Genomic DNA, 27,275 nt, shown 5'->3' on the forward strand with positions numbered 1-27,275 from the left:
TTTTTTTTTTTTTTTTTTTTTTTAATAAAAGACACTCTATTTATTTCTTCTGTTCTATCTATCTATTTATTTATTTACGAGAAGAAAGTAGCCATTATAAAAGACATAACAGTATATCGTTACATTTCCTTGATCCCTTGCTTACAAAGTCAATATTAAAGAAGAGAATTTTAGCCGCAGGGGTCACTTTTGTGCCGAAGACCTCAAGCGCGTAGTTGAATCGGGCACCGTAGCTCGGTTAAATCATCAAATTTTAACCTAACTTTCTAACCTAACCTAAATCAAGGGTAAAGAGACAATTTCCATCAAGAAACGGCTGACAAAACTCGCTGACTAGCTGGAAGACGAGATGTTGGAGCAAAAGATGAAACGATGAGATACGAACACGATCTAGAAGGAGGATCGTTAGTATGGCCTCGGGACACTGACTCGTTCTAACCTTTATCTCCTCGAGTTACCAAGTTTTACCGCGGAAACTAAAGCGGCTCGACAACGGGCACCAGTGCCTTGAAGTTATTAGCGAGCCTGGGAAACTTCCTCCAGGCTTTCTCATTCGTTTACGCCCGCGAATAACAGGTGGTAGTCCATCTCCCTTCCCTCTGTAACTTTTCACCGAATCGACTGTCTCCTTTCTAACTCTTAAACACTGCTTATCTCCTATAATTGGGTTTGTCTTCCGTTTGATTTATTTATCTGGATTAGAAGAATTAATCGCGAGTTGGAACATTATTATCGCAACGAAATTCGAGTGCCCCGTTTCTCCTTGAATCTTCTCAAAATTTTCATCCTGGCAATCCCAGCTTTTCCGACTCTTGAATCGCTTATCTGCTACAATCGGATTCTTCTTTCATTTCGAAGAAACTTGTGATTTGAATTACGATTTCATATTTGAAATTATGATTACGATTTCCTTATTTGCATTAGAAGCATTAATTCCGAGCTGAAATATTTCTACCCTAACAAACTCGAGTATCTTCTTACTTGTAACTAATTTTACGACTAATTTTTCGTGAAGAATACGTACGTGTCAACTAGAATCCACAAGTAACGAATAGACAGCGGATTTCGTGTACATTTAAAAGTACGAAAGTTCGAAATACCTCGTTCGGTATCCTCGTATTCGCGTTGTCTTTGTCCTTCGACTCGTCGAGCACGGAGTACGCGTGGCTGTCGTGATATAGAATTAAGTTGCAGCGAAATATCCGTCTTCTGAATCCTCGTTATAACGCGAAATGTTGCCATTTCTTCTCGACGAGTATACTCGTCAGGAACAGCTAACCGGTTCATACTTTTACGCTAGCAGACGGCAGGAAACCCATCAGTAAAACAACCGATTCCTTTAATCAGCACGCATCAATCTGATAGAAACGATACCTTCGGAACCGCCGACGTGCTCCATCGAATTGCAATTGCAATTGCGGCTACCACGAGTTTACCACCGTGAGTACAATCGCATTAGATATGAACAGGGAGCACCGGTGCCGGGAGAGCGAGTTTATAATGATAGAATGGGAAGGTCTGGTCGCTCGAGACCGTATCATACTTTACCACTATAGCGGGCTAGCTGTTTCACACACGGTGTGTCGCGGCACACGCATCGAAACGCAAATGGGAAAAGCGGGGGAAGGGGGGAAGGAGGAAAGGGTGGCGACGGGGGTGACAAAGTGCATTAGAAATCAGAGATCAAACAGTCAATTTAACTTTGATCGTGCCGCTGCCCCACTGAAAGTATTCTACTTTTGCATTTGCTTTTAACGTTTTTTCATTCGCAGATGTTATACTTTAACACAATTCCAGGTGTCAGAGGTCGTGAGAGCGTTTGAACATATATAGAACATTTTTGCGGATATGTGACGCTTAATGAGAAACAACTGCCACGATTATATCGATAACACATATGGACATTTTCTATGAATACGTGACACATAATGAGAAACGACTCTGTCATGATTATATCCATATAATATGATACTTGACATTTTTTATGAATAAATTTGAAACGATTGTCACGATTATATCGATAAAACATAATACTCGTAGAAGCTCTTTACGAATACGTCGTAAAATACGTAATAAGCAGCGACTATCGACGATTATATTGATAAAATTTTTAACGAATCGGAAAATGTATATAGGAATTGCAAGATATTTACTGCAGGAAAATAAAAGAATATTCTGACACCTTTTTAAAGGAAATGTGCGTTATATTAAGTAACTGTTATAAGTTCATCTGCGATTATCACAGAAAAAGAACTACATCTAATTGAATCGCAAAGTTATGAACCTTGTGACAAAGGTTTTTATAGGACTGTTTAATTTTTTAATGGCCATAGGTCAATGTATAAATCGTTTCTTATAACGTTAATTCCATTAATTGGTTATAAGCCTAGCTTCGGACTAATTAGAATATATTGGTATCTAAAACATCCACGATTCTGACATAGGAAAGATGAGGCATGTCTTTCATGGCTATATTGGTAAACTTTGAAAAACTATGCATACTGAAGATTTCTCGCAAATGTAAAAATAGAAAAATATTTCAACTCTTTCCATGAAGCCTACTCATTAAACTGTTCATTGTATCAATGAATTATTCGTTCTATTGATAAGCTTCATTATCTTTAATGAGCTACCTTTTGCATTAACTATATGCTGCAAACGATTACTAATATTTTAACGAATTTGTATGGAACAAAAATATCTTGCAACATTTATATGAATTTCCAAAAATGTCGTACAAAATACGTAACAGATTTGCAAATATTTTGTAGAATAATTATTGGAAAGCTTTCGAGATTCGCTTCACGCGTATATTTCAACAAACTGTTTAACTTTCGTTCGATCCAACATTGACGTAGTCTCCCTCTAAAAACGATATTCGGATAAAACAAAAATAATGTACAGAGTGCTACCTATCGTATTAAGTTGGAAAATAACAAACGTCCTGAATAGAAATTGGTTTGAGATGTGAAGGAAAAAGAAAAAATGTTGCAAGTTGGAGAACGTAACGTGACAGGGAACCCGTAAAAAGGGAATATCAACGTTCGTTGCCGCTGGTAAGGGTGTAATTACGAAAGCGAAATACGCGCCTGACGATGAAGAAAATAATTACGCCGGGATGCGGAGATTAAAAAACCATGCAATTTTTGCGCCAGGAATTTTTACACGCTGGCACGCGGAAAGCTGGTCGAATAACGCGAGAGTTGATTTACAACTGGCACCAGAATGTTTCTCGTAGCCGCGTAAAATACGCGGCTGCACTTGTATTTATGCACGGCCGTTCGTTTCGAATTTCGTTTCGTTGCTACCTCTGTTTATCGAGAAACAATTTGATAATGAACAGTTTGATAACGAACGGTTTGACACTGATCATCGCGAAGTTAAGCGTTATCAATAAAGGACGTTCAAAGAGAGGTAAATTGTGGTGAGAAACGAAAATTATGGGCAAACTATAGATTTGAAGAAAATCAACTTGTTATTGTTGTTGAAAATTGTTATTTTACTATGGAAGGATTTAATCTTACTATAAAGAGAGAAACTCTTCTTCGTCAACATACTCGTCACTGCATAACAAACGTTGATGCACACAGACGATAAAACTAATTCGAAGGATTTAATTTCCCCGTACAATATTACGTAATATTTTGTATAATAATACAGAAAAAAGATTTTTGCCCAGAAGTATCTCGAGCGAGTAGAAATACCGATTGTTGCTCAGACAACATTCTAATTTCACAATCCTACTGATTTTGGGAAATTACAAACAAAAAGAAACGGATTAAAGGAAAATTTATAAGAGAAGAAACAGCATAAGTTTCCGAAGAATGAGTACTTTTTCGATTGAAAGTATGCAAAGAGAAGGGGAATGCTAGACTTTAACTGGAGAAAAAAAATTATTAGGAATTTGTATATTATAAAGAAATCAATATATAGGCGAAGATTATTAGAAAATTGATTTTATGCTGTCTGTAATAAAATCATCAATGACTCTAATTAATATCCATGATTTAATAAGAGTTCAAACTAGCACACATATGTGAAACAACGTCACACTCCTATACGTAATATCGTTCACCATTGTTGAACAGCTAGGTGTTGCTGCAAGCGAAAATTTATGATCATTATTCCAGCTCTGGACAGATATGATCATGCACGTGCACGAATTTAGGTTTGTATAATGTCCCGCTGTGTAATTTGGAATGCATCATGAGATCACATATACAGTGTCGTGTTTATGTAACGTCACAACTATGATTTCAAGCCTGTGAAATTAATTCACAAAAGCATTCGCCACGTTTCTCTATGCGCTCACTGAGATTCTATTCTTTGCCCAGCCTTTTTACGTATGCGTTTGTACATAGCAGCGCAGGCTGCGATAGGACGAGAAAGTCAAAATCAGGTTCGTAAGAGATTCACTATAAAACAATAGACAATAAACAAAATCGTGTAAAATTTGATTTTCTTCCGTATAGCATTTTTAAAATATTGAGTATTTAATACTAGCTAAAGATAACAGTTTTCTTTCTTGAATCCTAACATCTATTGTAGACGAGTGCACATTTCCTTTTTCAATGTTCTATCAAATTTATTAGAAATCTTCCCATTCAGCTTCAGATTAAGGAATAACGTCTATCCAATAATCGATATCTTACTTTGAAACCAGGGGTCCAATATAGCAGTTACCTTTTTTTGGAAAAATGTTATCGTGTGAAAACTAATTTTTATTTCAATGCAGGCAAGTTATCGACAAATTTGAAAGAAATCTAGCAAAAACTAAAATGATTATAAGTCTTTATTCTAATTACGAGTAATCATTACGAATGATCAACATTTTTTTCAGCTACCAGTTACCATTATCGATGACGGAAATTTAATTTTGATTAACAGTAACCGATACAAATGACCGGGGTTGTTCTTGTTCGCCAATAACCATTATCGATGTCCCGAATTTTATTTTGGTTATCGATAACCATTAGAAAATTTTTTCCTCGTTGCATTCGAGTATTGTCGACTGTTATTGATAATTAGTATTCATTTAGGCGATATAGAGAAATTTAATTATAAAACTCATTTATTAAGCTAAAAAGCGATATGAGAATATTTGAAACAAAGAACAGGATGAAACTATATTGTGTTACAATATTTTTATTAATAATTGTATTATTATTCTACTACTATTATTCTACTTCTATTCTATTCTTTGTTTTATATATTTTCATACAGATTTTCTTTTCGCTTAACAAAATATATAAATTTTATCTCATTAATTTTATTCACATTGCCAATGAATATGCGCTAATCATAAATAACGTTAATAACGATTGACAATAGCCGGATGTAGCCAGGAAAAATTTTCCTCGTCGATAACGGTTATCGATAAGCAAAATAAAATTCGTGCCATCGATGAAAGTTTACTGATAACCAGAAAAGAAAACATTTCATTGATCATTTATATCGGTTACTGGTAACCAAAATTAAATTTCCTTCGTCGATAATGGTAGTTCGTGAACAAAATAAAATTCCCGTCACCGACGATGATTACCGGTAATCGAGAAAATCCTAATCATTCAGAATCCGTAACATATAATAATCATTGTTATGCAACAAAAATTTTCTCATTAAAGATATCAGCTCCTACACCGTAACTTCTACAATCTATAACACTTATAACGTCTGTTTAGAACGTTAAAGAACTACATTATATCGTTACAAAAATACTCCTCTCGCATAATACAATCATATAGAAATATGTACAATTCGCAAGACGAATGACCATTCGATCATTCGACCAACGGAGATTCATGGAATTCGATTCAAGGTTCAACGTCTTCCGCTTGGACTGCCATCGATAACGTTTAATTTCAGCCAATCTACGTGGTAACTTAAAAAATTCACCGCGCCAGCGAGCGATTGCAAGCGTTTTCAGCCCATCGGCTGGCACAGGTGCATCCGTATCGCGCGTGTAAAACGCGCATGTATCTTCCGGTCTCTTCTCCGCGTGTGTGTCTATCCGTGCATGTTCACCAAGCTCTCCTCTTCTCTCTTACGATGCAAGAGTAAGAAAGGGAGAGTTGAAGAGACGGGAGGGGGGAATAAGGAAGAGGAACGATAGAAAGGGAGAGAAAAGGAGAAACCTAGAGTCGGTCCCAAGGGATACGTAGCGCTGTGCCATGGCCCGAGGCAGCTCGTCACCTGGGACAACCTTATATCGGCGAGTACAGTCGCACCGAGAAAGTGCCATTGTACCTAAAGCCGTTTTCCTTGCTCTTGATCAAGAGCCATTCGAGAACAAGCGCGATTCGCGACTCGAAACGATTCCTGGCTCTTTCTCGTAAACGATCGACGAGCTCATAGACAATTTGCAACTACCATTAACTAGGATAGTTTGCCTCTCTATCGGTTGACATTTTTCGGGTACCATTTTACGCGTATATTGACAATTATTGAATGGAATGTTTAAAGAAGTGGAGCGAAGTACGGCTGAATTTTGGAATTATGCGACGAGTTGTTACATAGTTTTACACAAAAGTGGTAACTCGAAATTACCATCGATAACAAGTACTGTTTCTCGGAAAGGAGCCAGAAATTGATAGATAATTTTTTTTCTAGAAATGAAATATTTCTCTCGTTTCCCTTAGGTATTGAAAATATATCATAAATATATACATGACGGATTATTAAAAGAAGCGTTGAACGAGGTACGGCTGAATTTCCAAGTTACAGAATGAGTTACCAAGGTCCCGGTATATCGAATGTATGTATAATACTATTAGCAAAAGTTTCCAAGCGATACGTTACAAATTACCAGCGAAAACACGCGTCCTCCCATCTCCATAAGCTAAGCTTCCTAAAGATCTCAAAAATTCACAACGCGACATTGAAAGCTCCTCCAGCGAAACTCCGCGCCCACGCTAACGTTCCGCCAAAAACTTCCACCCGAGCTCGCACAAATGGAGTACAAAAGCGAAAAACAAAAACAGGAATGATACAACGAAAAGAAAAGAAGAATACGATATAACGGAAGAGAGAGAAAAAGAGAGAGAGAGAGAGGGAGAGAGACAGGGGAAAAACGTAAACGAGATGAAGAGAAACGAGGAGTAACGTTGAAGTAGAGGTTGAAGAAGGATGAAGCAGCTGGCGAAGGGATGGTCGAAAAGGGGGTGGTGGTAGAAGGGTGGAAAGTGCGAAGAGGCAGCGGGGCCAGATCCCATGGGACTCCGTGCTCTCCTCTGGCGCTGCCAGCACTCCGGGAACGCGAAAGAGTGGCGAAGGGGTGAACGGGAGGGACGCAGAGGGTTGGCGGGAGTGGGTGGCGAATGGAGGGGGAAGAGGGAGAACTAATCAGCTCGACGCATGCGCACTGGGCTGCCCCGGTGGTCTCCAGGGATTCCCCTGGCATTCCCCATAATATACCCTCTCGCCCAACTCCCCTCGCGTGTGCTCTCCCGTCTCTCCACCCACCACCCCTTCCATCCACCTTCTTCCTCATCCCTGAGCGCCCTCTTTACCTCCGTGTCCTGCTCCTCCTGCACCTCTTGGATCTCTCACGTCGTGCGGCTATACCAGCTACAGGACTTTCCAACGTCCCGCGGGAAAACGGAGAACTCTTCTTCTCCCTTCTTCCTTTCTCTTGGTCGTTTACCGTCTCGTTTCGGCAAACTTTCTTCCGTAAGTTTTGCTTTTGTTGCTTTCGGTTTTGAGACTCACCGGTGTATTTGGCTCGATAAATTCGTCTATTTATTTGTTTCTTTTTCTTTCTTTTTTTCCTTTAATTTATTTATCCGGAGCCCCATTCACACCATCGAGGGTTACTCAACGACCACGGTTGTACGTAATTTTGTTTGTCACACTCGACGGGCAAACTCGTTATAATCCTTTTACTATAATCGTTATATTATATGTATTTCTTACTATATAACTTTCGTTATAATTACTCTTTTAGAAGAAAGATAGACGCGAGTAATCGAGTGGTTGATTAACAATTAGAATCGCTGGGAACATGGTAGCTACGACCAGTTGCGGCTAGTACGTGATTAACAAGAAGTGACTAAGTACTTAAATAGAATTTAAATACCAAGAATTACTAACTGGTAAAATAAGAATAAAGACAATGCGACAGGCAAGATATATAAGAGGACGTTGGTGTGTTTAAAGCAAGAGAGATGGTTGCAGAAAGAGTTCGGTGGATGTATTGGCGTGTAATATCACACGGTTGAAGCAGCTAAAATAACCATACAATGCACGATGATGTTCTACTCGTGATAGTTCAGCATGATGTTTTTGGATGCAACACTAAGTTTAACTTTCTCTATAAATGTTTTGATTGGAAGAGTCGAAGCTGCAAGCACGACGTTGCTTCTCTTCGTTGAAATTTGGATTTCTACGAAGATCTCGTTTCACGACGCGAGCCTTTCCAACTTTGTACGACGAAATGAAGAACTCTCATTCTATTTGGCTCTCCTTTTTTTCCTGCTTGATCGTTTACCGTCTCATTTTAGCCAGCTTCCTCCTCAAGCTTTTGCTTTCGTTGGTTTCAGCTTTAAGACACGTTATATTTGGATTGGCGAATTTATCTATTTACGCGTGTATCTGTCGATCGCAGAACTCGAAGTCAGAAGCACCACGCTAGCATTAGCTTCTTTCCGTTGAAATTTGGATTTTCATGAAGAGATCATTTTACAGTGCGGAGCTTTCCAACTTCGTACGACGAAATGAAAAACTCTCTTTCCTTTTGACTCTCCTTTTCTTCCTCCGATCGTTTACCGTCTCGTTTTAGCAAACTTCCTTCTTCAACCGTTGCTTCCGTTGTTTTTGCTTTTCAAACGCGTTGCTGTATCGTATTTACACTGACAAATTCGCTTATTTATATATCTACTTCGCAAAGAGTTCAAGCTGCAAGCACAATGTTCTGGCCTGGCTTCCTTTTGTTCAAATTTGGATCTTCGTTTTACCGTATGCGACTTTTCAACTCTCTGTGAGGAAACGCGGAACTCTCTTCCCCTTTGGCTCCTCTTTTTTTCTCTCGATCGTTTACCGTCCCCTTTTAGCAAACTTGCTCTTTTCGTTTTTGGCTTTGAGACTCGATAGCGTGTTTGAAGTGGTGAATTTAGTTATCGATTAGAAGCGTGGAAGTTACAAGCACTATGTTGGTTTGGCTCCTTTTTGTTGAAATTTGGATTTCCATGAAGAGAGTTTTTTGCGGTACATGACTTGCCAACTTCCCAGGGGAAGATGGAGAACTCCGTTTCTCTGTTCTTTCTCGCTCGTTTACCGTCTCGTTCTGGCAAGCTTCCCGTCTTTTAAGTTTCCGTTTTGTTGATTTTCGTCTCGAAGCTTATTGGCGCGTTTAGACGGATAAATTTATTTATCCATCGCTTTGGCTGCTTTTTTTATCCAAACAATTTGCATTCCCATACGGGACAAGCTACGTATCGAGGGTACGTTATTTTCTTTGTATTCTTCGATCACGTTGATCTGTATTATCACGTTGGTGTATTGTAGGCTTTTTGGCGGGTTATCGGGAGATTTGTTGGTTAAAAAATGAAGCAAAGTAGATCGATATGAAATTGGAGAAGATGATTTGATATTGAAAAATTCGATAAAATGAAATTCGAGAAGAATGGGTGCGCGAAGATGTCACAGTTTTAACAGTTAATAGCGTGAGGTAAGAGCGATCTCTTAAAAATCGTCCAACAAAAACGTCGTCGGGTCGGTGTTCGTGACGAATTGAAATCTCTGACATTAAGAAAATGGGGGATCTCGGTTCTCCCAATGGGAGAGGTTGGCAGGTCCTCCAACCTGATGGTGGGCGACGAAAAATGAGAGGGCGGTAGGAAGATTATGCGAAAGCTGTTCGGGAAGCCGTGTCTCTCCTGTCTGTTAAATAATACTGATAAATACGGATACATTCGTTCCCTGGATGAAGTCCCAGTTTCTTCAAGAACATCCAGCGAAATGGAAACCGGTATTACGTACATTAATTAAGGAAAATTTTCATCAGGAACGTGAAGAATATTATTAACAGGAATACATTTTTCCAGCAACGTTTACTCTTCTAGTTTCTCCTTCGAATTTAATAACGCCGACGTATCAATTAATTTATCGCTTATTTACGAACTTGCCCGTACTCTCATAATTTATTATTATAGAAACGTATTTAATTTAGTTTTAGGAAAAGTGCAACGATGCTTTAAAGAAATACAAAAAATCAAGATAAAAATAAGGAACTGCTGAAAGAAAAAGAAAATGAATATGAAGTTTCAAGCTTTCACATCCACATGCTAATTAATCAGATCCGAGCATATTAAATTTCGTATCATTTAGTTGTATTTCGACACGGCTAGGAAAATTTTATACTGTGAAAGCGAAATATAGAAGCTCGTTAAAAAGCGCTTCATTGGAAAATGAGTACGTACTTTTTGCAACCACTGCAATCCTTTTGCGATCCTCTTTAAATATGTCTCCATGAGCTTGTTAATACAACGTAATATAACTGATAATCGCATTGATATAATTGATAATTCCACTTCGAACTCAGATTGTTTTATATTCCAAACGGGACAAATAAACGATGAAAAAAGAAATCGCCAGACACGGAGGGTTATATCAACAACGACTGAAGAATCAGACCAACGACCATAAAATTACCGGACGCCATGCGTTAAAGAGACGTCACTTTTTACATCTACCACCATACAGTGATACATCACTGGGTGTACTCGCATTCACGTCAATTTAAGTTATCACAATCCCTGCCTATTCTCATTGTACGATAGATTGCTCATACACAGATTGCATTTAAAAAAATCGATAATTCTTTTAATTTAAACACGTGCACAAGTGACTAAACACGTTCGTTAACAAGTCAAACGAGTAACTTAAGATCGACAGACAGCAGCCCTCCGCTTCGAACGATTCGTGAAGCGTTTTCAAGAGCGACGATTCCCTTTCCATAAATCAAATTCTCAAAAAAAAAAAAACTCCAACGCCTACGCGACGCGTGCCCCTTTGTTAAGCAATAACGCACGCGCCTGGTTAATTCGTAATTGGCTGCATCTGGCCTGGCGAAAAAAGATTCGAAATAAAGGAGGATCGATAAAGAAGGTCGGATGTGAACGTGTTGTTCGAATAATCGAGACCCAGCGGGTTTCAGTCGCAACAGAAACCACCCTTCCATGGATAGCAAAAAAAAAAAAAGGAAAGGAAAGAGAAAGGAAGAAAGAAACTAACAGAAACCACCCTCGGAATTCTTTTGCTGGTCGTTGGTGCAAGGCGTTAACCTACCTCACCTCGACTACCAACGATCTTCAGGATGAAATCGAGTCAATATTCCCAGGATAATCGTAATACACGGACGATGCGCATCCCGATGTATCCTACGGAAAGATTCGTCATTTTATCTTTACGCTCTATTGATCATCGGCATAGGAGAAATAAATTTTTCGTCCTGAGAATTCTTTTTGTTTAAACGTTTAATCTTGCGCGTTTGTAATTCTTTGTTAGAATATTCTCGGATATCGCGAATTTTTAATTCGAGCATTAATAGGAGTTTGTAATTGGTAGTTTAATGACAAGGAACGATGTTTCTTCATATCTGTCACTGATCTCGTTTGTATCATTTCCCTTCGCTTTCAGTTAACAATTCGTCGTTTTTTATTTATCGTTTAGTACGTGACTTTTAGTCGAAATAACAGAATTTTTCTAAATTAGATAAATTCATGGAGATTTGTACAATTTTGCTGAATTTTTCACTGTAAGACAAATTTAATCCATCACTCGTTACTCTCAAATTCTACTATGAATATAGAATACCTCTATCACCCTCGAAATAATAAAGTTTCTCTAAATTAAACAAATTCATAGGAGGTTCTTTTTCCCTCCAATTTTCCACTAAAAGGCAAGTTTCACTCATTGCTCCTAAGCTCCACCGATGAGCACGTGATTCTCTCTCTTTTTCTCTTTAACTTCCAAACGAAACAATACAAATTCCTCCAATTTGAATAAACACAAAGTATTGTCATTTCTTCGTGACGAGTATACTCGTCGGAAACGTCTAACTGGTTAGTTTCTGAGATCTCAATAATCGAAGAAGTCCACACTCGATAACGTGCCAGACGCGCGAACTTCATGAAGTGAATTTGAACTTAGTTTCTCAAAATTGAATTGCAAATATTTCCAGAATAACACTTACTTTTATTTTATCTCATTTACTGGAAATGCACGATATTAACCATATCCAAGGAACGACAATTACAAGCGTCGTAACGTGGCTGCAACAGTTGCAGCGTCACTTTCGTGCGCACTAAAACCCTATAAAATTTAGTCTCGTTCCGATTTAACTTTAAGCTTGCGTAGAAAGATCGTGGTGATATTCGTGTCGTTGAGATTTCATGATTTCACGTTTGACAAGCAAGCCCATATTTCGCATAATCTGAAGCAACTGTGCGATGCTTAGGCTTTGCCCTAAACTTACGAATGTAAGAAGCTGAACGGTCGTAACGCATGTAAAATGAACGTATACACATTTAAGCGAACCGATAAATATCGATTGCGACTGTCAATCTCGAAAATCTAACTTCTATCAAATCAGCAATAGGCGTAAGCTCTGAGAACAATTTTTCCAATGACTTGACTAAAAACTTGCTTCACAAGCTTGATTCATCTTTTGTCTCATCACGTGTCATAATCCGCTAGCAAATTCGATTTCAAAATCGAACGGAGGACACGAGGCACGTTTCCGCGTCATTCTTTCACCCAGCAACCACGTACGCAACGTATACTAACAGTTTAATACACAACTCGTTAAACAATACCATCGTCCTTGGCGTCTATACAGGAAGATGAAGGAGCCTCGTATAATCTCGCCTAACGATTCCGCTGACAATCCTCGAGACCCCATAAAATTTCGTTGCCTGTTCTTACGCGAGCCAAACGAAGCCAAGCCACGCTGGCAATAGTAACAGCAGCAGCGGAGAAGCAACAACCGCTCGCAACGAAAGATTCGTTCCTTTTCCGCGTAGCCGAGACAGATCTTGCTCTTCCTCCCCGAGGAGAAGCGAGATCCGACTTTTATCCGTTCCTCCCTGTACCAGCCGATTATTATTTCAGCTTACCTTTCGCCAAGTGTACTTGCGTCCGCTTTATACTCCAAGGTAAAACCGGCTTGGAGGAGCTCGGAACGAGGTTGTATCCCCGAGGAGGCCACCGACTCCCAAGGGAGATGCCTCGGTGGTTCTCTCTCTCTCTCTCTCTCTCTTTCTCTCCCCTTTCCGACTCTTTGCTCCTCTTTCTCTCTGTCTATAGTTTCCCTCTTATTCGCTCTTTCGTTCCTACAGAACGGTATAGCGCGGCTGTCGTTGCTACTCGAGAGTGAAAACATCGAGGCACCTCTGTTTCTTTAATACACGGTTTCTACGTTTCTGTCTCTTTCTCTGTGTCTTTGTCTCTGTCTTTCTATATAGAAGCCATCGCCGCTCATTACAGAGGAACAAAATGACGCAACGTTAGCGACACGAGTTTTCCAGCTGCTTCTATTAAACTGGTCGTTGCTCGTTGTTGGAAGATAGTAGTGTAACAAGGACTCGGCTGGCTGCAGGATCATGGTTTATTTGGCTTAGCGTTAGCTAATGGAGTATCGATTTCAGGATCTCGGAATTTTTAGGCTACGACCGAGCCTGAGGTTTGCTGCGGTTGCGCTGCAACTTTCGGCCTCCGAGCTTTCGCAGTATCAGTCTGCGGATTTTTAGATTATCAGCCCCGAAGATCGGAGGATCTTGCAATTCTTGGTTCAGTTTGAAGGGAACTCGCGTTGATTCGTGAACGTTGCTGGAACTTCACGGTACTCGCTAATTGATGTGGAGAATTTGTTGAGTGGAGAACTTCTAACTTAGGTTTCAGAAGACCCGGATCAGTTTGTCAAAGTTGTCAAAGTTGTTGGCTATGCAATTTTGAAAATTGCTGAATCTTAGAAGTTAGAAGAATCTTGTCCAAAGTTTCTAAAGATGAAACTGTGCTTTGAAATATCCACAATTGGCACGCGTTTGCTTGTAATCAAAGAATTTAGGTAGTTTTAGCTCAGCTTTGTGAAAGACTCGAATCAGTTTGTCAAAGTCGCCAAAATTGACTATACAATTTTGAAGATCGGAGGATTTCAGAATTTTTCTGGCAAACTTATCCACTTTGAATCTCGTTACGGGTTTAGACAAAAAAAAAAAAATACTGCGCTTTGAAATATCCCAATTTACTGCAGAAAATTCACGCGTTCATTTCGGTGCGGTGCGACTCGATATAATTCGCGTAATCGAAATTTATCGCGTAGCTTCGACGTTTTGGCGTTACAAATGGACAATTTTTCGGTTAATATCCCATTCATTGTCAAGCATAATGGCTTTCGCATAGCTTTTTTCAGTGCTTACGATAGCAGTACAGCGTTACTGACTGTGTAGCAAAAAGAAAAAGACAGAATGACGTATCGAAAAAACAATCCAGGTCTATATCGCTTAAGATACTATTGTTTCCTAGCTATACCGTGGAGAGGACATATCGACATAATAAGCACGGTAGGATCACTTTCGCCACCTGAGCCCCTATTACAATTCTGAAAGGAATTGCCCTAGCTAACACTTCTTCTACACCCCATATGCTATATACCATATGCGTGAAGTAAATAGAAACTCCCCTTGTGGGATCACTTAATGATTTTAATGACATTACTACGTATAATGTAATTTCGATAATTTCTATAATTATGAACATATTAATTATTTTCGCTATAATTGTCTGTATTAATTTCTAAATATGACGAATAGATTGTTCATTACCAGACTCGGGATTTTTATGTATTTTTACATTTTTATGAACACAGCTAAAGAAATATAGGATCTGAGTAGAAAAATTTGTTTTCTCGTAATAAACAGCCTATCTTAAATATTTTGTATATTTTTAGATTTTATACGCGCGGTGTAGATTTTCGCTCTTTCAAATTTCGAACATCCTAAAGAAATAAAAATTCACAATTTAATTATTATGTAATATACTCAAATGTTGTTACATATTGTGATACTTGTATACTACTATTATGCAATATATACAAATTACTTTATTTAAGAAATTTAAACATTTCTTAAATAACATTTCTTAAACTTAAGAAATTTTATAATAAAAAAACACGACCGAGCCTAAAACGATTCAACGAATGTAACAGGATTAAACAATCCCCTTGCTCAAATTTTTCGGGCTATTTATCAACGCGATATTTTGTAATTAGCCTACGGCTGTTTATACATTTGTGGGAAATTAACAGAATGTACAAATACGCTAACTGGAGCAGATCTGTACGCTCAATTTTTCTTCTTGCGATCGTAGAAATCTAAGTGGAAATAAACATAAATAAATGAAGATTCTATTAACCAGTTACCTGTTGCGACCTCTTTCAAAATTAAGTATGTCGCAAGATGTAAGCGATGACGAGTATACTCGTCAAGCACCGAGTATACGTGGCTGTTATAACATAGAATTAACTTCTAAAGAAATGACTGTTTCGCTTTGCAATTTTCAGCAATTACTAAATTCCAATCTAAAATTGTAGCTACCTTTTTCGCAATATAAAGTATCGCCATATCTTCGCGACGACGAGTATACTCGTCAAAAACAGCTAACCGGTTAAAACGATCCAATTTCGCCGCTCTCTCGCCATTTATCCTCCTTTTGTTACGCGTGCGTCGCGGATAAATTTCGAACGATCGAGATGAAAACGAGCGAATGAAACGATCTGGTTGGGAAAGGAAAAAGGCGTGCGTCGACGAGGCACACGCGACACGCGAAAGGATCCAGAGGGGACAAAGGAATCCCATATTCATAGGGTCTAAGGTGGGTGGTACGTTTCTTGAACGGCGACTACGAACAATGACGACGTGTCTGAACGCATTGTTGCGTCGCGAGGCAATGTCCCGCGAGGACTGATAAAAGTAATGCACCAGAATGCGGCAGAATGCACCGACCGCGCCTCCCTCAATTCCTGGCCCATTGTTACATCTGCATAACGATAGTCGTCTGCCGGCAGTGCTTCATTGTACCGAGTATATTCGATGCTCCAGAGAAGAAGATGCTCGCGGAAACCGATTCTTCCTTCTCACTGGGTTAACGCGTCGCTGTATACCCGAAATTAAAGCTAATCCGCCACCGAACCACGCTAAAATGATGAATTTCTTAAGTTTTCTGACTTTGCAGTATAATACATCTTCTGGTCTGTATAAGTTCTTCTTCTTTTGGCTTCTTCGTCTAATTTGCTGGTAAAATATATGGTTTACGCCCTGATTTGATCATTGAGCAATTTGATTTGAGATCAAGCAATTATCAAAGATCTAACGAATAGCAAAGAAAATTTGAGATCTATAGGAATTTTGTCTAATCTTTTTGAAACGTGTATGATGTATACCGTGGTTTATGGTCGAGTGGCCATTAAGTAATTGGCCAAAAATCGAACAAACGGCGAAGAAAATCTGAGATCTATAGAAAAGTGCGAGCAATGGAAAAATTAAAAATCTACAGAATCTATTGATATAAGTCCTCGACTTACCCTCCGAATGTTGACTGAACGCTCTCTGCAGCTCCTCTTCTTCCTCTTCCTCCTCGTCATCCTCTGTAAAAGAAATTGTCAAATCATAAGCCATATAATAATAATAATAATTTATAATTAATAATAATCATAATAGTATAGTGTAGTATAATAATAATAGTAATAGTATTATAGTATAGTATAATAATAATAGTATATAATTAATGAATAATCCACGAGTATTTCTACTTAAAAAAGAGTTACAAACAAAAGTGGAATATAACGAAAATCCAGTTAACTGTCTAGATTTAACGTAAACGTTGGCTAACGACGAGAAAGTATTTAGTAACACTCACGTTTAATTCCCGTTGTCTCATTATCCTGCTCGGTTACCTCCAGGACATTTTGCTCGTTCCCGTCGTCCCACTCTTCGTCTCCTGCGGAGAGACAAGCAACCATTAATTCCGTTTCATTTGCATATCAGCCACGAAGAATAAAATCTGTATTTGCGAAGGAAAAAAGGAAAGGGGTAAAAAAAAAGAAAGGAAAAAGAAGACGAGGGGAAGAAAAGAGCAGCAACGAGCTACGAAATTGTAATTCTTCTCCCTTTCGAGCATGTGAACATTGCATACCATAAGATACATATACAGGGTGCCTCAAGCAACTTGACGCTAAAATAAAGATAGCGAAAGTCGATATTACGTGAGTTTGGGATTTTTTTATTTGACGGTGTTTAACAATGAAAATCGATTTATTTATTTCATTTGTTAACGGTAATTGGCTTAATTATCGGTGGGTTTACCCACGTAATTAAGTTGATTTATTATTATATGTTTGCTTATTTATTATTATTTATTGGTTTATTCATTGAAATATTTATTTGTTAATCGCGGCAACTGATGCGATTTATTGCATTATTTAATCATGATAATTGATTCAGTTAGACTTATTTTTAGGTAAAAATAAGTTGATAAGTCCACGCTTCGTAATTGTAAATAAGCTGCCAATGTTTATGCATTTATGAAGCATGTAAATAATGCAGAAATTCCTAGAATGCAAAATACGTGGCATGCAAAGATATATATGAAATATTCGAAGCAAAACACTCGTCATAATATTTAAAGGCATAATTCGTTAATTGTTTAATTATATTCTACAATTTATATCTAACATCTATTCTGTAATTTGTATTTATTGTATAATTCATTCTCTCTATTATTCTACAATTTATATTCCTTGAATTGTAAACATAGAACACAAGAATTCCATTTATAGCTCAAAGTAGAATTTAATTTTTTTACAAAATTAGATTATACTGCAATTTGATGAGAAATATCGTGACTAAGCGACAGCAACCAAATTTCGCAAATTAACTCTAATCGTCCGAATTATAACGATACTTCTAAAACGATTCCTAATACGAATATAAAAATATCTTGTAAGGCAAAACTGCGTCCAATACCTCTGTGCATGCACTAAACGATGCTTCCCATCATTTTTTTTTTCACAAAAAAATATACAAACGTACTTGTGTTTTAAATCATTACACTTCTAGTATAAATAATTATAATTCTAGTTCTAGCCGGACACCCTGTACATATATATGTGTTGTGTGTATGAATATGAATTCCAAGTAACACGGCGAGAAACGATTAATAATACGCTTTTTGCAGACCGTCCAGCGGCGGATGAACAAGATTTGTGCGCCGAATGTAACGACGCGAATAAGTTTAACTTTAACGAACTACGTTTCATCGTGAAATACCGGGTGAATTTGCGAGGTGCGAGTAAAATGTTTGATAACAAATTCGTCACATAGAACTGATTAAAATGGATTATCATTTTAATCAAAATTATTCGCAACGGTATTAAATTAATATAACAATGAAGTTTCCTTATTCGCGAACGAACAATTGTAGTTTCTTCTCTCGTAAAACATAGCGAACGAAATTCTACTGATAGACAGCGAAATTAATTCATGATGTTCTTCGTCCACTTAAAAATATGTCTTCGAGACAATTAACCAGTTAGCTGTTCGAAAACTGTGTTCCTAAAATGTGTCGCGTAAGGTAAGCGACGACGAGTATACTCGTCAAGCACGGAGTATGTGTGGCTGTTATAACATAGAATTAAGTTGTAATGAAACGACTGTTTTATTTTGTAATTTTTGTAGCAGCACATTGAAGCTATTTTTACACGTGACGAGTATACTCGTCGTAAGACAAAATATTGCCGTTGCTTCGTGACGAGTATATTCGTGGGAAACAGCTAACTGATTAATCAGAAAATAAATCCGGCTCTTCTCGATACATTACGAATTCGTTTGCACTAACGAGATTGATCCATAATGTATTTTCGAAAATTATGCTCAAAGTATCATCTAATTCCCAGTTCATACGATTAATCAGCACGTGGACCATAATTTGCAAACAATCACGACCACGAATACTCGAGCGCATATACGCACAGCATTGCCTTTTTCAATTTCTAATTTATGTTTAGAACTGATCCGACTAACAATCGTCAACAGGTTCGATTTTCAAACAAACAAAATTGCTGAAACAGCAATTCAATTTTCTCGCCTGGTATCGTTTAATCTTTCGGAATCTGTAAACGATGATCGCAATCCCAAATACCCAAATGCAAACGCATTGATCGACGTACCGGTTGTAACGAACGTTCTCGTTAAACGCTGAAATCAGTCTACTTTTTCCGCTCGAACATGCAGAAAAAAGAAGAAAAATAAGCAAAAAGAGAGGAAAAATAGAAAAGCGAGAATAAAACAAATCCGCATTCGACACCTTGGAAAACAGTGGCAATCGGTCGGAGTGGCAAGTTCATCCTGTGAAAAGCTGGTTTGGGGGCGCGGAGAGAGAGTTTGAATGAGACCAATGTGAAAGAGGTAGAGGGCGGATGCAAAATAACAAACGACCTGTTGGCCACGTGGACAGGGGTGTAATTTTTTAAGTTTAATTTTGTGGTCCCACGTGACAAACGGATGGCTCTACTATACGGCAGCCCACGTCAGTACGGTGCGTGGGTATATTTCATGTTGAAAACACGGCTCGTCGTTTCGTGTTTGATGATATACAGGCAACGAGCCGTTGCGAGCCAACTTGCTCATCTACCCTATTACGCAACGATGAAATTCGACGACGATCCTTTAGCCTGGCCTCCTGCGCGTTACTGAATGAACGATGATGATTCTATGTTTCGTCTTAAAATACATTGTGCGCCTGAATTCGCGGTACGTCGTGCGACGTCAGGAAGAACAAGACGAAATTCAGCAATAACGAAATTACGTTGACGGTTTCTTTCTCGAGAAAATCGAATTCCAATACTTGTCTGATATAAGCGTATTTGATCAATTCTCGGATTATTGTGTGTACGGAAATAAGTCGAAAACGAAGAGTACAACTTTCTCGTTTGAAATCCCGTTCTTGAGAAGATCGAGTGCCCGCTCTGCGATGATAATTGTCCATTAGCTTAGACAAAGATTAAACCAATGGAAAACCAAAGTAAACGCGGATAAAGGCAAACACATTACATCCACTCTAAGGAGTGGCGTTGTAGGCAACGATAGCTCTCAATAATACTACAAATATCTCAAACAACAACAGTTACCTACTTAGAAATCCACTTAGACTCTCGACTAACGTGGAAACAACACGTACGCGGCAAGATCGACCAGATTAGAAATCGGAAGGAAGAATATGTATTGGCTTATCAGAGCAAACGTGGAAAATTAAGTACAGATAACCAACTTCTCGTCTACGGAACAATCGTCAAACTAATTTAGACGTACGATATCGATCCGCGGAACACGGCTGCTGAGAGCCACGTCGCTAAATTAGGAGTTTTACGATCTATCATGTCCAGGACCATAGTAAACGCAACGCGGTATGTGTGACATGACGAACCCAGTAAAGATCTGAAGATCAGTTCAGTGGCTGAGGAAATTATACGCTTGTGTAGCAAATACAAAACCAGATTAGTCTATAGTGTTGAACTATTTACCATTAGAAGGTAATACTACATATGAAAGAGTGAAGCAAAAAGCTAATGGCACCCTCGGTCAATTAAGTTGCACGAAGGCCACAAACAATGTATAACCAGTTAGATCTCCCCGACGAGTATACTCGTCACGAAGAAATGGCGATATTTTTAAAATATATTTTATATCAATATCAATTAAAATATATTTAAAAAACATAGAATAGTCTTTTCATTACAACTTATTTCTATGTTATAACAGCCACATATACTCTGTACTTGACGAGTATACTCGTCGTCGCTTACCTTACGCGACATATTTTAGGAATACACTTTTTAATGAGATCGCAACAGCTAACTGGATAAACAAAATTGTAAATCCACTGAATGGAACTCCATATGACAATCGGAAACCATTGTCTCGCTAATTCGTAATTCGTGTCGCTGATAGCCTCAACAGCTTATGCGACGTTAATTAATAAATACATTTTAAAAAAGGGAGAAAAGAATAGATTAGACAATGGTCGTAACAACCTAACAACCGAGAAACTCTGCACAAACAACCTACCTAAAAGACTGCACAGAAGGCATCCTAACGAACCACGATAATAAAACAACACTCTTGATCGCAAATCTACTACACTTAAGACTGTTGTATGTGCAGATGATCTGTAACGAGAAAGCACGTACGCGTAATATTTACGATGAACCGCTAAATATATTTGCCGAATCTCCTAACAGGACAAATTATAATGTTCACTGAGGTAAAAGAAAAGAAGGAAAATATTCTGCATTAAACGCGTTCAAATTCGACTTTCTTGAAAAAGAGGCTTCGAACGAAGAAATTGTATCCTACGTTTTCGACTCATTCTCGCGCGTAGAATAACCTGCTGCCAACTTTCCATTCCTATTTAATCGAGAATTAATCAAACGCGCGTATGCTTGACGAGTTACCAAATTTCTCGAACGCGAAGTCTGCAACGCGATTTCATTATTCTTGATTCTCATCTCATTTTGGGTCTCAGAGTCCCTCTGATCGTCGCTGTAACCGCGAATTTACACCGACCGTGGCATATTCTAGCCACTATCAATCAAAACCTAGTCTCTTGAAACACGACGAAGAACAGCGCCGGGGTAAGAAGAAGCTCTACCTTCTTTTTAACACGCGATAATCGCGAAACTTTGATGAAGAGAGTTCCAACGAGAGTCTTAAGGCTTTCGGCGAAGCTTGTACGTCGAGGAAAGAAAGCTTGTACGTCCATCGACTTTATTGGAAAGAGCCACGGGAGAAGGAGAACATCTTCCTCTATGGATGGAGCATTAGCTTGGAGACGTGAAACAACGAAGAGCAGCAAGGGATGGAAGATACTAGGTCTTAAATATTCTACAAGACATCAAGCCAAGGCAGCACACTATGTCGAGCACCCTTGGATTGAACCTTTGCACCCTCCGCCCTGTCAGCTGTCAAGCTGCTTCTGTCGAGCAGCTCTCGCGTTTCATGCCACCTAGGATACCACGAGAGTTAATGCTTCATCCATCATCGAGGACTCCTACTAGCAACGACTTTTCCATCGGCTCTCTCAACCTTGTCTCCCTAATTGCTCCTACAAACTTCTACCTCTCATCCTCTGTTACTGCGCTTAAAGGCTTGCATCAGTTATTCGTAGGAATCTCGCGGTTCGTTCTTCCTGCAATTGTTTAACCCCTTCGGTTGAAGAAACAGTACACAGAGCGTTCGCGCTATTACTAGCGAGCGTTTTCCTCGTAAATGCGAGGATGAATAATGCGAGGAAAAAGCGAAAGAGGAAGAAGATGAACAGTTCGAAGTATTCGCGATAATATTTTTGCGCAAGGGCAAAAATGCAGGTACGCTTCGCAGTTGTATTATTCTTTTAAATGGGAACTTACTTGTTTTTATCGTAAAACCCATCGTAAAACCAGCCATTTCATACTCGACAACCTAATAGAATCCAGAAAATTGGAAGATCAAGTAAAATAAGTTTCAGGTGAAAAAATTCGAAATATTCATGAAACTACCCCTTTCGTATGCAACCCGGTAGACTGCAATCGTCGTAACTAGCTGCGAAAATCAAATAAGAAGATTGTAAACCCTCGAAAACCACCCATTTCATACGCGTGAAGCTAACAGAATCCAAAAAATTGGAAGATCAAGTAAAATAAGTTTCAGGTGAAAAAATTCGAAATATTCATGAAACTACCCCTTTCGTATGCAACCCGGTAGACTGGAATCGTCGTAACTAGCTACGAAAATCAAATAAGAAAATTCGAAACGCTCGTAAAACCACTCCTTTCATGCGCACCAACCTAATAAAACTGGAAAGATCGACGAAGCAAGTAAAATATAGCGCTGATAAACCAGTTAGCTGCAAGTTTCACGCTGACTTCGGTCACGAATGTATCCGCACATCCACGTTATCGAAAACAGCAACGTACTCGCAGGTTAAGCCGCAATATGCAGTTACCCTCGTACGAGACATCTACGTGGGTCATAATAATACATCCGTTTAACGTTAGACAGGGCCAACAATCTCGAAGGTAAAGAGGGGTTGAGATTGCGCGAGCTGTATTTTCCAGAGCTTAGATCGGAGAACGTCTTTGTCCTCCGGAAACGGTCTGCCTCCCAAACCGGATACCGATGCTACGTGCCTTCTTACCTATCTTCTTACGTGCTCATATCCGTAACGCACACGTGGTTCAAAGCCAATCCCCTTTACCTTTACGATTATTGCCCGGACCAAGCTGTTTTACCTCGCAATTGTTTACTATATTTACGACGAATCAAATTTGAAAAGGAGACACGTATACGAGGAAGGCGAATGAACGAAACTAGATGTGTGGAAATTTAATAGTGGAAATTTTATTCGATAGAAAGCAGAAGAGCAGAGGAGTAATGAGAGTAAGGATGTTGTTGGTTGAAATTCATCTTTTAGGATTATTTGTGTCATTTGTTCGCGATAAGTAACTTTATCGAAGTAATTTATTTGTTTGTTGAGAAATTGGTCGTTACAATTATGTACTCAGATAACGAAATTGAGAAATTCGTACGTAGAATGTAAAACAAATGAACGAAATTGTGTATAATAGTCGGGATTCTATTATTATTAAATTAAAGTTAATCTGTTATTATAAAAGTAGAGAAGCAATGATGTACAAATATTATTCATGAAAATTTACTCTCTGAGATTTAGAATTATTTGTTAATAATTTCTTAATAATAAGTAGCCTTGTGCAAGTAATTCAATTCTATTTATTATGAAAGACGAACCATTTATTATTATAGTTATAAAGAAATGAAGCGCAAAAAGTGGAGTTGATTAGTTCAGCATCTGGGAAGCTCGTTCGTTTCTTTAAGATGAAGAACATGAATGAGATAGAGAGACAGGAAACTGACTCGTTGACAAAGGAAATTGACAACAACAACTGCTAGTGTATTTCTAGCGTAAAATGGAGTAATTATAATACGTGTAACCGTAATCTGAAGGACTGTAACAAATTACACATTATAAAACCCGTATAATACGAGTGTAAATAATAGATTTACAATGAGAACACAGAGAAGATAAAAACAATGAAAAGCATCGAATTTGTACTAAATATCGTTCTAACACTTACGTCCGGCAGTGTATGTATATCTCATCAACCAATTGCCACAAATTCCCAATTACCAAACCCAAACCCACCCACGAACCCAATATCTATCCTCCGAACAGCCCAACGAATTAAGCTTGCCTAACCCAAGGCTTAACCGGAAGCTGCAATTTCCCTCTGCCTATATGGTTACCATCTTCGTCCTTGGCACACCCATGGAATATCAAAACACTTTTCTCTTCCCTTTAGTATGCATCTCTGTTACAAATTCGATCTGTCGTAAATATGGTAAACAATTGGGCTGCGAGGTAAAACAGTCGAATCATTGTTACCTGGACGATAATCGTAAAGGTAAAGGAGATTGCACTATCATCGTGCGCATGCCGGTATGCGTGTTTCGCTTGATACATAACATAATTGGCACGTAAGAAGACACGTAAGAAGAAGAAATTACGTGCACAGCGACGCAAAGATTTATCGTGGTTGTTCTCAGAGTTTGTAGATAATATTTTGTAGATATTTTGACATACAGCGTGTGGAAAGATGTAGACATAAAATACGTAGTTATTTAGACGTGAAGATAGCGAGGAACGCTCGAGTAATTGAATTTCACAATTAACCTGTTTGAAAAGCGTACACCTAAAATGTGTCGAGAAAAAGTAAGCGATGACGAGTATAGCCGTTGTAACACAAAATATTGCCGCTTCTTCGCGACGAGTATACTCGTGAGAAACAGCTCACTGGTTAAGGGAAACACGCTAGTGCTTTTGATGAATATGCGAAAATTACGTTTTTATTTTTTCATACGATAGAGAGTTCTAATTTTGTGTAAGAGAAAAAGGGATTTAAAATAGCTATAAGGATAGCTGAACGAAATAGAAGTTCTCTCGACGTAAAAATTATAAGAAACATCTAAAAGTTGAAGGAATTTTTGTATTCGCTGAATACAGCACGATGTAGCCAGAGTATGGGAAATTGTGTTCGAGTTAATATCAAAGAAACGTATTATTATAAGCCGATCTATATGCACGAGGATGATAACTGCATATTGAGACTAAACCCTCCTGTAACAAGAATCTTGAGCAGAGATATTTTAGGACGCGATATACATGTAATATGCAAGAATGTTTCTTTCCTGTGCTTCGAATGTAAAATCTTGAGTTACGAGGATCCGGTTATTCTTAAGCTTTTCTACTTATCTTCTTCTCTATCTTTATTATTATCTACTTCGCTATCTTCGTATTTTCTTCTTTTCTCTTTTCTTGCCTATATTATGCAACACAATAAGCAAACTACGGATGTCCATAGAAGTTTATTTTCTTTTTTTTTAGAAACATAACTAAAGAAGCTTAACCCACATAGAAGCCCGTTTCGTCTATTAAATATTGAAACAATAACTTTACTTTCGATATTATTTTGCGTTATTTTCATATAAAATTTTCCATTTTGCATAAAATACTATTTTATGGAATACATCCTTTATATTTCCATGCCTTTAAATTTCCCATAAAATGTACAGATGTATCGCAGTCTACGTATAAAATATCAATATAACGGGCAGAATTATTTTTTCTTTTTTTATTCTTTTTTTTTTTTTTTTTTTTTGCAAATTACGAAGGATTACTGCGTTACACGTTTTGGTTTCGAGCAATTAAATAACATATTCGCTATAGACAAATCCATCAACGTCCAGAGCAATTTAAACCTCCCAAAACCACGCGTTCTCCATCGATACGTTTCGACTGTAACCCTCCAAACTGTACCTCACCCCTTTCGTTCCACCCTTGCTATGTTACGTATTACGATGTTATAGTATTGCCCAATAGATCGAGGTTATAAAACCAGGCAAGCGTCAAAATTTCCATGTCTCGAAACCTCTAGACGAATGAATAGACGGAAATCTGAGAAGATAACATCTGAAATTTCAGTCAGGGCCAGATGAAGTAGGAATACGTTGATTTCAATTTTTTTGCCTTCAAATTTCTAATTTAAAATTCAAGTATCTAATTCGAACACTTAAATTCAAATTTGTGGTTCAAGTTTCTAATTAATAAAGAAAGAATAAATCTCTATTTATAATAAATAGTCATCGCGCTGTATTTAATTTTCCTTCTCTAGAAACTTTCGTTTCTTTATAATGTTTAAAGCCTGCTCCTCGATAACGACCCCTTTGCTAAACAAATCCTCTATTTACAATAAATAAAAATAAAATCTCTATTTATAATAAATAGTCATCGCGCTGTATTTAATTTTCCTTCTCTAGAAACTTTCGTTTCTTTATAACGTTTAAAGCCTGCTCCTCGATAAGGAACCCTTCGCTAAACAAATCCTCGTAACTTTTCTCTAACGTCTTCCTCTGTCTCATGCTTTATCTATTATCTACAGTGTGAGAATAAAAATCCACAACAAGGGAAACTATCAAATATTCGAGATTTATAATACAAAATATTGAAATACGTAGCAAGCATAGTCCAAAGAACTAGATCGCCTCACGCAACTATCCTTTAACGTTCTCTTCTTTTAACATTCTCAACTTTCTCCCCTTTTCTTTACTGATAATAAAAAGAAATCCAAGCGTATATACTACTATACTATAGCATAACACAGCAAAAATAGCGCAGCATAAAATCACCAAAAAATGTGAAAATCCCGGATGATATTACACGACTGTCTCTAACATCTTCCTGCTTCATCTTCTCCTTATCGAAATCCAACTTAAGTAGCGCAGTGTACAGATTAATTCAAACATAAGGGTCATAATGAAAATCCGGGGAACCCTAACCGCCATTCCCCTGCCAACCCATCTTCCTCCTTTTCCCATCGATCAAAATAGCAAATAAAATCTAAGACGTATTATAAAACGTATTATAAAATACATCTTGCAGAGTAAAGTTTGGACGAAGAACAGTAAGGAAGAAGGTGTAAGGTCTGACGATTACCCTCTGCTGGTTACGATAATCTGGCTAACGATATCTCGTGGGGATCACGGGGTCGCGTCGAGACGTCGGTCCCGGTGGCTGCAGGCGGGGACGGTTACGAAGCCAGCAGGGTTTCCCAGTCATTAATCGATATGCCGTGAATAAAGGAGAGACCGTCCTGCGGGTTATCCGGAGCGACT

General features: G+C 38.2%; 1 protein-coding gene across 1 annotated transcript in view; it reads right to left on the bottom strand.

Annotated features, from left to right (window-relative positions):
• LOC100742771 (zinc finger protein 423 homolog) overlaps positions 1 to 27,275 on the bottom strand; it is a 137,731-nt gene that overhangs the window by 98,075 nt on the left and 12,381 nt on the right. The window contains exons 2-3 of the mRNA XM_012389640.3: positions 16,912 to 16,992; positions 16,577 to 16,639 (exon numbers count right to left, since the gene is read on the bottom strand). Coding sequence (XP_012245063.1) covers positions 16,577 to 16,639; positions 16,912 to 16,992 — 144 coding nt within the window. The remainder of the gene's footprint in view (positions 1 to 16,576; positions 16,640 to 16,911; positions 16,993 to 27,275) is intronic.

Source organism: Bombus impatiens, unplaced genomic scaffold, assembly GCF_000188095.3.
Source record: "Bombus impatiens unplaced genomic scaffold, BIMP_2.2 scf_0036, whole genome shotgun sequence".
In the NCBI taxonomy this organism is placed as follows: Eukaryota; Metazoa; Arthropoda; class Insecta; order Hymenoptera; family Apidae; genus Bombus; species Bombus impatiens.